Consider the following 11,729-nt stretch of genomic DNA (forward strand, 5'->3'; position numbering starts at 1 on the left):
GAACTTAGTGTTTTTAGATTAGGGAATTTTGAGCTTTATAGCTAAGTTTTCATGAACATTCTGGTGTACTCACCCATGAAAAAATACAATGATTAACAAAAGAAAGAAAAAGACAATCTTACCTTCCTAGTAATGGCTAATATTTTTCTACTTTTTTCAAATATTAAAGATAATATCCTCTTTCAAAAAAAATCAAGTTAAAGGAGTAATTAAGAATAATTAACATGAAAATAAAGAAGAATAGAAAAAAGGAAGGGACCTGATAAAAAATTAAGCTATAGAAATATGCCAGATATAGTGAATTGACTGCATCTAAATTTGATCAAACTTTACAACTGATTGAAGATAATTGGTTAGTGGCATTGATGATTAATGCTTATTATATAGACATAAAAAAACTCTCAAAATAAGTCCATTTGTTTCTAAAAAAATAATAATAATTAAATACTATAATGGTAGACACAATATGTTAATGAATATATTCAAACAGGCAAAATGTATAAATATTTATTTGGCAACCAGTTACTGTTAAATAACACAACATCCATTCCAAAGGTAATAAAATATACTGTGCGATAATCCATTGTGCTAAAAATTTAACCAACAATTTCTTATATAATAAGTAATATCTGTAACAACATGCTATTTAAAAGCATAAACACAATATTAAAATATATACAGTTAATTTAAGTAATATCTAATTTAAAATTCAACAAAACAACATCCAGTCCTTGAACAACAATATCAATTGCACCATTTGGATACACAATTCCGAAATCTTCATCGCTGAATGCCTTTGTTGCAAGGTATCCGTTTTTTGAGTTCATCTCAAATTCTATTGGAGAAAAACTAACATATCTTTTCTTGGGCTGTCGATTTAAAAAAAGTAAAGCATAAGAAGTTTCATTTCCCGAAATAGGTGCTATTGGGCGCTTCCAAACCTCAAAAGAATTTTTCTAAAAAGCAAATAAAGGAATAAAAATCACTTCAAAAAATAACAAAAGGCTATTTATAAATATTTTTTCGAATTTGGAATCAGAATGCCTGTTATTTCTTAGACAACAACATAGTTAAATACTTGCATAAAATTTAATTTAAATTAATGTCCAGAAATAAATATATTCACATAACCTTTAAGTAGAGAAATTTTAATAAATATCAACACCACTTGAAGGAGACCCTGCCCGGATATGCTTGGTATGCCCCTGAGTCCCCGGGAATGTCATTGCAGTGCTTCCTTCCAAGACTTGCTGAGACCACTCAATCTAGACTTAGGACTGGTCACATTAAGAATATAATTTTTAACGGAAATGAGAAGACTTACACTGTTTTTTGGCTATTCTGCCATCGCTCCTCCCTCTCATGTCTTAGATTGTATTGGTGCCTCTATGGGGCAGCTGTTAAATGAGAGGACTATAGTTTTCGATTAAATTGTGCAACATGGTCTCCTGTACTTGATTTAGTTTGTCTAAGCCAAGGAGAATAAGCAACAACTTTTTAATAAATTATTTAAAACTTGTAGAAGCATTCTTCTTAAATAGTTCAAAAAATTTTTTTTAATTAATTTGCTTAGGTACTAGTCAATATGAATTTTTATTAGTCAACAAGTCGAGTTATTGAAGAAAATGGCTCTCAGTTCTTCCAAGTAGAGTAAGCTCCAAATTGATGTTGTAAAATTATCTCTTTTTTTTTTCTCAATACACTTTTGCAACCTTTCACACCTAGTTTAATATATTGGAAGAATCTCATTTGCCCAAAAAAGGAACTTTTTGTTAATCTTCTAAACCAATTTGATAATCACAGTTCAAAAATCACAGTTTTTTTCACAAATAAAGAAATCTAAATTGTATTTCGACAATTCAATTGCGCAATGCCTATTTGGATTTTTTTTAAATAAATATACTCTAGCATTTAAAGAGTACATTCAAAGTTATCTTTTGATTTTCCTTATAAATGATATAGGCAATTTTTAGTGTGTATATTGTGTCATTTGTGTTTTCATTGTTAATTTGTGTTACAATATTTGCATATGTAGATTCAAATTAAAGTTACATTTACTTACATCTTATGCTCTATTTATCTAATCCCCCCCCCTCAGATGTATTAGATCAAATATCCCCTGCCATATCATTACATAATTTAAACACAACTTTTAGTAGATTACTATTAATCAAGAATTTTTCACCACTGATAATTTTAAATTTTATATTGCAAATCTGATAAGTGAAAGGTATATTTTGTATATCTTTGCTTACATTTTTATTCTTTTTTGTGAGCATGTTTTTATTGCATACTTGTATAAATCAATAATAGAACAAAATAGAGCTATATTGAAGAGGAAATTTTAAGATCCCATAAAACCAATTTTTTATTTAATCCATTTCCTTAAAAAAATGATGAATTATTAGTAAAACTAGTAGTTCATACTTTTAACAATATCACAACCTAAAATAGTTCATTAACGGCTCTATATTATTTCTTAAGAATGCCGACTTATTAACAGTTTCCAGGTATTTCTCAATAATTCTGGTGAACCCCTTATGAGTTAGTTTTAATATGTAAATAACCTAATCTAATATTAAAAAATACAATTGCATGAAAGAGTAGAAAAAATAGATTAAAAAAATAAATGCATTATGCAATAGGGTTCGAAATGCATGGAAATCACCCTCAAATCATCTAGAGAAATATACATGGGTTAAAAAAATCTAAAAACAAAAATAATATATTTTCAAAGGTGAATTTAATGTTTAAAACTTGACCCCCAACTTCACCCCTTGAAAGTAGAGTCAAGGAAAATTCAAAATACTAGACAGAAACTTCTTTTATTTCATACTTGGATTCTTTAGAAAAAAAGATTCTCAATTTGACCTACAGGTTTTAACATTTTGGTACACAAATGAATCACAAAATAAAAAATGGAGTATGCATTGCTTAAAATTGAAATATCCTGAGATATATATGTCTGATATTTTGAAAAATTAATTCCTAAACTCTGTTTTGATGCATCTAAGTCTAAAGAACACTTTAAGTTTTTAAGACAAGAAAAACTAATGGCACCCCCCTGTAAGACACCAAGGAAAAAACCTGGGATAAGTAATCTACATTTTTAAATATTTTGCTTTTTAAATTTACTTTCAAAATTAAATTTACTCTTTCAATTTTGCATATATTTAGACCATGCATAAAATTTTTGAGAGAAAAGTAACAATAAATTAAATTAAAATGCTCAAAGGGCATTTGTAAAAACTATTGTTTTCCTATCTTTATATTTTACATACATTCTCTTAGAGTAGTATATTTATAGAAAACTATTGTTGCATTGCTTTTTAATGAATGCTTTTTTTTTCATTCAATATGGTCTTTTTAAACTAGTTAAATCACATTTTAGTTTTTCTTTTTAGTAAACTTATAAGATGAAAAAATTTTAAAATTTATTAAAGCAATAGAAAACCTTGACGTACAGACCTGAAAAATCATCACACTATTCAAAATGTATAACTATCAAAAGTATTTAAAAATTACACATAGTACTATATTTATAACATGACATTCGAGAAGAGTAAACGTTCAGTAATTTTTTTTCAGTAATCGGGAATTTGTACAAAACTTTCTGGTCAAACATTGTTAGTAAATCAGAGAAAACACAAAGAAAAGAAAATGTTTTATTTTTCTGGAAAGAACAACTTTAACTAATTCAGCATTAATATTTAAAGGCGTTAGTTAAAATAATAACGAAACAAAAAAAATTAATAACTGTAAGTATACTTTATATATTCTTTTGCCTGGAAGACCAAGATGATCTTGATTAATAGCAATGGCTCTTTTGTCAATGAGAATGTCTCGAAAAATAGGCTTTATGTCTCTTAAATCATTTGACATTAATAATGGAGCAGGAATAATACACCAAATAGCCATCTGTGCTCTTGATTGACCAGGTGTAAGATGAAAGTTCCCAATCAAAAGCTAAGTGAAGAAAAAAACATATAATTAAAAAAAACACTATACTAAAAAATATTAATATTTTTACTATAAACTACATTACTTTAATTTTTAAACTAAGAAAACGGTGTATAAAATGATAAATTTATAATTTTTTGATAGTTGAAAATTGTAGCTTTTATTTTAAGCTAAATGCAATTTTAGTTTAAAACTTGATTATGCACTAAACAAACTGCTAATTATTCATAAATAAGTGAAAGCAAGCATAAATAGAAGAAATGCACCACAGCATAAAAAATAATCTCCATAAAATTTATAAATATATTTTTTAAAATGTAGAATATGAAATTTTAGTTAAAATTCTTTTATGCACAAAACAATTCTATCAATTATTCTTAGATAAGCTGCTCAAAGCACCAAAACATGCTATAGTCACAAAATTAGAATTTATTTTTCAAACATTATTTATCCTAATGATTGAACCATTTATAATTATAATGTATTTTAATCTTTAAAAAAAATCTTAATAAAACGTAATTCTAACATTCATGTGAGATTACAAAGACTCAATTTAAAAGATATGATAAATATGACATGATATGATAAATATGACATGATATGATAAAAATACTATGATATAATAAAAATCTCCACACAAAATAAAAATATTTCATAATTTTAAGCTATGAAAATAACATGTAATACAAATATGTGATTCAGATTATGAATCATTAAAAGAATATCATACAAAATAATGGCTACCATAACATATTTTTAATAAGAATGGTTTTTATTTCAGATGCTAAACAAAAATTAATAGCATGATAAGTATATGATGAATTTATAATAACATTAATTAAGAATTTATCATTTATAATTCACAACATTATGAAAATGATAATTGCTATATCATACACATTAAAATGATAATCTGCGCATCATTTTCACAAAAATAATTTAGCGATTTTACAACATACTGACCATGTCTGGATCATTCCAGTGACCTGGTCCAGTGTGTTTACTAAGCACTTCCTGGTTATCTCCAAAGAAATCTATGATCATTTCAATGCTTTGCCAGGAATCTTTAATATCATGGTAATTTCGCCACAAGTTGCAGTGTTGAGCAATTGATTCATACATAGGCTAAATTAAATTGAAAGATTGTAACTATGCATTGTAAAGTATTTTGTGTTTAGTTTTATTATTTTCATTTTATTTGTTACCTATTTTTGAGAAGTAATTTAATAGAATCAAAGCCTTTTTTTTTCCTTAATACCTACTTCCATGTTGGACATAAGTTGATAATATGGCCAGCTGCAAGAATATATCATGGGTCTAGCAGTTTGGTTTAAGAACTTTCCAAACTCAATATAACCTGAAACAAATGCATAACTCAACTGTATATGTGATGTCTAAATTTAACATAAACACTATGTCCACTATTTTTTTTTCAACAGTTAAGATATGAATTGAATAATATAAATATAACTTAAACAAGAATAATAAAGATAGATAACAAAAATAAATAGTAAAACAATATGTTTACTATTTATTTTTACAAAATAAATAGTTTCATATGTAACAATGTCAGAAATGAAAAGTTTTTGAAACTTTAAATTTATAATTTTAATCATTAAACATCTATAATAAAATATTTATATTTAAACAAAAAGCTATTCTTTTTAGCTTTTACCATTTCCAAATAAATTTATAGAAAATAAAGTATTATACACATTAATTCAATAACTTTGAATTAACATGTTTTATTCTATATTCTCAAAGAAATCAAAATGGAACAAAAAATAGTAACTAAGATATGCAACTAGATTACATTGTAATTAGATTATATAGAAAATCTTTTAAAAATAATGTACATAAGTCGAATTGCTCGTTTCTCAGCTGAATTTAATTTTTTCATCTGTGATATTCTAAAATTAAAAGGTTTCCTCAAATAGCATTTAAACATACTTTCAACATAACTCAAATATAGTATAATAACATAAACTTTTAACTTTAAATTTTATATATTACAGTACATACATATATATTACTAAAGTATGAAAGTCCCATATCTCGTCCCAATCCCATCTTTTAACTGGAAGAGTCTATTTTTCGGACATTTTTTTTTCTAAAATAATGTTTTTGAAGCATTAAAATGAAAATCTTAGTCATCAAACAATAATAATAAAAATATTTATGTAAGAAGGAAAAGTTGTTGATTTCAGCACCTACCATTTCCGAATAAATTTATAGGAGATAAATTAATACATATAATAACTCAATAATATCCCTTATTCTATATCAGATTTTCTTTTCACATACAATCTGTTACAAAAAGTACCAGCAAAAATATATATATAATTTCTTTTTGCAACTTCTTTGATAGCTAAACATTTATTGGGAATAAGAAATGAAAATTAATGAAATTGAATATTAATAGTGCTTGAAAAGAATACCAGAGGGCAATCTTAGTTGCAATTTNAAAAGTTGCATTTTTTGCAACTTCTTTGATAGCTAAACATTTATTGGGAATAAGAAATGAAAATTAATGAAATTGAATATTAATAGTGCTTGAAAAGAATACCAGAGGGCAATCTTAGTTGCAATTTTCTTTAAATTAACCAATGATGTTTTCCTTTAAAAATCTACTCATTTCTGCTTCTTACTTTAGATTATTATTATTTTTTTATTAATATTAAGTCAAATTTACTTTTGGAGCTTGAGACTGGTATTTTAACGTTATTTTAATCTGCACTTCTAATTTTTCACATCACAAAGAAAAGAAGAAAAAAAGAGAGAGAAATATATTTTCATTCATGAAAAAAAAAGATCAAATTATCAGCTGCTCACTTTGATTTATTTTTTATATATATGTCTATATTTTATGATACTAAACATTATTAACTTTTAAATGTCATTCAACCAACAAGAAAGCATTGTTGAATGAAATTTATGTTAATTTTCATTTGTTACTTTTTTATAAAATAATATATGTTTTGATGTTTGTTTACCTTAAAAACCTATTTTCCCATCTTACCAGATGATTTTGGATGTGGGACTTTCGACAGTATATAACTGATAATTGATTAGTAATATTTTTTATTATAATTTGACTTACATTAGTCAAAGTTTTAGATTACATTAGTCTCTACTAACTCTATTCATCTACTCCTTAACTTGCTTGTTAGCCATTTATGAAAAAGAAGTTCTTTTAATCAGCAGTGGGATCATCATCCATTTCAAATAAATGAGCCACCCTGTTCATCCAGTTTTTTTTATGAATTTTACAATACCTGTCTTCCTATAGACTTTATATGTGTGTGGCTCAAAGTCTTCTTTAAACTTTGTTGATTTCTATCCCAGCAAGAATGACCTGCGAAACTCTTCTCCTGAAAATTACTTTTTTTATTTTCTTCAGCTCTTATCAGGTTACACGTCTGAGTCATAAGTAAGTATTGGTCTGATTTATGTTTTATAAAGTGAAAATTTTGTATTTTTTAATAGTAGTGAAGATTTAAAAAATTATTTTAGTTTAAAAAAGAAGCTTTTTTTGCATACATTAAAGGACCTTTAATCTCCTAGATTATGGTATTCTATTGTAGTTAAATTTTGCCTTTGCTAGAAATAACATACCTGGTTAGATGTTCTTGGTAAATTATGTTCAGTTATGTAAGAGAAACTAATGTTATTATAATTCAACTTATGGTACTAATACCTAATTAAGAGAAATATAGAGAAAACTTCAGAATTAATGAATAGTTTTACCAAAATATATTCTCATGAAAATCTTATTAAAAATTCTCCTAACAATACTTTTTAATATTCATAAGAGAGTAAAGTGGAAATTTAAAAATAGCAATAAAATAGAATTCTATCAAATAAAGTTATGCCAATTCTTTAAGTTTTCCCAAAGCATAATTAAAACTAAAATTTGCGAAAGTAAGAGTGGCATATACAGTTGTCCTATCTAAATATAGGTTAAATTCATTTGTTAAATAAATAAATTACCTTCATCCATTTTTGAAGGGTGAGTAAAACAACCATCCAGTTTAACCATGTCAACATCCCATGATGCAAACATACTTGCATCCTGTTTCATATGGCCGATGATGCCAGGAAAACCCATGCAAGTCTTAAGACCAAAAGTTTGATATATTCCAAGCTTTAAGTTACGAGAATGCATCTGAAATTACAATATAAAGTAAACTTTTATCTAAGAACAACAATACACATGTTTCTTTTTTCTCAATTTTACCCATCAAAAGAAAAAAAGATATAAATGAAAAATTTAACATTATAAATTTTAAGCGTTCACGAGGCACAGTAGGTATGCAAATAACTAGTGAAAAAGTTATATTACACTCTTTAATATTGGTTATGTTTTTTATTTAAAAATAGTCATTAATATAATATAACAAAAAATTAAATAATGATAAAGTAATAATGACAAAAAATTATTCATGTGTTATTCATCTTTAAAACATTTATCTGTACCTTATTCTAAACCAAACAAAAGATTTTGTCAATAAATGTTTTTCAAAAGAAGTGCAGATATCTAATTTAATAATCTAACTATTAAAAAAAAATTTAGTTACCAAAGCTATCCAGTACAACTTTTATTTATTAATTTTCTGAGTGTCTTAATTCAAATATATATACTATCATCAATGTGTGAAATATGATATTCTACAGAATACCAGATTTTATACACAGATAGTAACATACATTTTTGTTGTATTCTTTATGTTATATTTAAAATGTTCTTTTTAAATTGCTAAAAATGATTCTATATATCAAAAATCATTTTCAATATCACCACAATATTCTGAAACTATTTACATTTTACAGTAGCTGTATAACTTATTGCAGATTAAACATACATTATTGTTAGTAAGAAAATTATTAAGTATCAAAAGAATCGCAACTTAATTTTATAGTTCAGTTTAAGAGTATTTTATGATTACATAATCAGCAAGAAATTTGATTCCACGACGAAATCGACTGTAGTCTGGATATAAATTTCCATCTTTTGATCTGTGAGGATTCATCCAACAATCATCAATATTAATGTAAGTGTATCCTGCATCTCTGAAGCCATCTTCTACAAATCTATTTGCCATTTCCATAAACAGCTCTTCCCTAAAATATTTTAAACAATGGTTACATAAAAAAAAGCCTTTTAATAAAATTATACAACTTCAAAAAACTTAATTAATGAAGAATAAATAAAGATAATAGAATTATTAAAAATACAAAACACCTTTGGAATCAGAGTTTTTCAGGGCAAGGGAAAAAACCCGGAGATTTTGTGTAGTAAAGGTTATGGAGAAACTTTTCTTAGTAAACACATTTGTTATCCAAGTTTATTATTCATTTAGTTTTCCAAATCACATTTATAGGGAAAATAATGAATAAATCAGTATGGTACACAAATTAAAAGAGGATATTTCCTAATCGTGATCTGTTGCGCCAACTACAATCACTAAATAGATTTTTATCTTGAAATTGTTTTTAACTAAAACGTGTAGAGCTTTATCCAGAGGTAGCTATTAGTTATACCCCTTCAAAAATGCTTCTTTTTTATCGGGACGCTGCCCCGAAGTTGCCAAGACTTGGTGATTATTCTGCAGTAAATTTTCTTTTCTAATTTAAGGCACTGAATTATTACGTTCTTCACCACGGAAGATGCGGAAAATCTAGCTAATTTAACGTTACCCAGTCTACACCTGAGAACCTGAATGAATAATTTGAAATATACTACTAATGAAACAAGCATAGTAGATAAAAACCGAAACACTCTTTACTACAAATAATTTTGAAGACAACAAACTTACCTTATACAATTTTCCGGAGATATATCACACCGAATATTACATTGAAATCGTTCCCAAGCTAACCATCCCATTGGCGGTGTTAAAGCTAAACCATTATTCAAGCAAAGAACATAAAACTGCTTGATGAGAACGAAATAAAAAAAACATAATTTCAATTTTATTATCAACATTCTTGGTAAATAAAATATTAAAAAAACATTTGCTTTCTTGTAATTTGCGCATTTACTAAATACAGAGGGATACCTAACGCAAACATGACACTAAAAATGCAAAACGCAAAGAACAATAGAATGTTTAAAAACTAATCATCAAATCATGTTTCTGCTCAATTTCTTGACACAATGTAAATATTTACTAATTCTAACCGGTTTCTACTCATTGCCAACTTCTAAAATAAAACTGGTAAGAAATGAGATCACCATGCGTGATGCGCCATCTAGGGAGAAGACCGGTTCCATGTCATAACCCTCCCCCTTTTCCTCTCTTCTTCTTCTTAGTTGTATAGAAATATACCACGATATTCCCTTTTCCTAATATTTTTCATGTTTAACTGAAGCTTTTTTTTAGAACTATGTTCACTGTAGTTTTCAGTTCCATACACTTTCGGAACTCAAAAGTTTTTACTGTATTTGAAAATAACGAGAGAAACTGCCATGCGTCATTCTTCTATGACTCTCCACACGCTAATGGTGAAAGCACACAAAATGAAGTGTTGACATAGGTAAAGAGTTCTGCTCTACGCCACCTATAGCCTATTTCGAACGAAATTTTAAATTGTTCCAGTTTCTAGAAAATCAATTTTCTTTTCTTTTTGTAATTCGGTTTAAAATGGAATAGTTTAACGCCATAAATAAATTTTAAAATTTCAATGAAAAATAAATTATCCTGCATTATAATTTGGGATAAAACTCTGAACCTCCAAATAAGTAATCATGAATTATGTTAGACTCATGGGTGTTGCAGAAATCCAATTTTCGAGGGCGACGAAATTAAATTGCACAGTCACAATAGTTCTCTAAATTTCAACCTAAGAAAAAACTTCTTGCGTGTGCTAAATATTTGAAAAAGATTTATCATTATCCCTTTCTAGTTTTTAAAATTTGATGAATTTAAATCGAATATGGTTTATAAAAATTTTCTTTATTTGTCTGAAATATTGAAAGGAACTTTTAGAGATTTCAATTTACAGAGGGGGACATATACCCACCGTCCTCCCGAACGACTCACGTGCTTAGATCTAAGATTGACTTAATGTTCTTGCAAGGAATTATAATACGATATTCTGAAAGAAAGTGAACACTTCAAACCACAAACTTAAGAGTTTCCACCAAAAAAGTGTTTATTTTAATACAAATGAAGAAGTTAAACAAAGCCAAGTATTCAATGACAATATTAAAAAATGCAAAACATTTTCTCAAAACTCAGCCCCTCTACCAGCAATACCACTGAATGAGTTCTTAACGTTGAGGATTCTGTCCATTGGTCCGACTCACCAGAGAGTTTTTGGAAGTTTCAAAGCATGTATGCAAAGCATGGAAGTTTCAAAGTAGTTATTTCCTCTAGACAATTGCGCACATTTTAATCTTCAGTTAAGTTCAGTTTGAGGTAAGCATACAACGATGTTCAAGTAAGCATTTAAGAAACCACTCTATGCTTCATTGGAGAGTTAGAGGTTATGAAAATTCAATAAATAGTAACTAACTTAGCTACCGAAAAAATTTACATACAAAAATATTAATAAGAAGAAAAATGTATGGCCCTTTAATATTTGTGTGAATAGTTCTTTCCATTAGAAAATTATATAAAGTTTGAGGAGCAAATGAGATTCAACTTCACATTCCAATGTGTTTGCAGATGTTTGAGGTAAAGAAAGCTAGATGTTTCACAGTTAACCTAGATATAATATATTAAAAAATCAAAAAAAAAAATATCTTTTGATAAATTTGTCCTTAA

At 26.9% G+C, this 11,729-nt stretch overlaps 1 protein-coding gene across 3 annotated transcripts; it reads right to left on the reverse strand.

The window, feature by feature from the left end:
• Nucleotides 1-491: 491 nt before the first annotated feature.
• Nucleotides 492-10,149, reverse strand: LOC107442827 (alpha-N-acetylgalactosaminidase). Of its 3 annotated transcripts, none has more exons than XM_016056484.3 (7): nucleotides 9,777-10,149; nucleotides 8,907-9,081; nucleotides 7,951-8,125; nucleotides 5,223-5,317; nucleotides 4,924-5,085; nucleotides 3,769-3,966; nucleotides 492-956 (listed from the first exon to the last, which is right to left on the reverse strand). In XM_016056484.3, the coding sequence occupies exons 1-7, from the start codon at nucleotides 9,944-9,946 to the stop codon at nucleotides 687-689; spliced, it is 1,245 nt and encodes a 414-aa protein (XP_015911970.1). In that variant the 5' UTR covers nucleotides 9,947-10,149; the 3' UTR covers nucleotides 492-686. The 3 variants fall into 3 exon arrangements, with proteins under 3 accessions (XP_015911970.1, XP_071033585.1, XP_015911971.1); XM_071177484.1 differs by lacking the exon at nucleotides 9,777-10,149 and adding an exon at nucleotides 9,203-9,225; XM_016056485.3 differs by lacking the exon at nucleotides 4,924-5,085 and having other exon boundaries at nucleotides 9,777-10,125.
• Nucleotides 10,150-11,729: the final 1,580 nt, after the last annotated feature.

Source organism: Parasteatoda tepidariorum, chromosome 2 (genome assembly GCF_043381705.1).
Source record: "Parasteatoda tepidariorum isolate YZ-2023 chromosome 2, CAS_Ptep_4.0, whole genome shotgun sequence".
In the NCBI taxonomy this organism is placed as follows: domain Eukaryota; kingdom Metazoa; phylum Arthropoda; class Arachnida; order Araneae; family Theridiidae; genus Parasteatoda; species Parasteatoda tepidariorum.

Excerpts from the sequence above, each read along its gene's own strand:
- LOC107442827 (XM_016056484.3), bottom strand. The coding sequence starts at position 9,946 with ATGTTGATAATAAAATTGAAATTATGTTTTTTTTATTTCGTTCTCATC. Across the intron at positions 5,318-7,950 it reads CCCTTCAAAAATGGATGAAG|GTTATATTGAGTTTGGAAAG; the intron begins GTAATTTATTTA and ends CATTTGTTTCAG. Across the intron at positions 957-3,768 it reads CAGGCAAAAGAATATATAAA|AAAAATTCTTTTGAGGTTTG; the intron begins GTATACTTACAG and ends TTTGCTTTTTAG.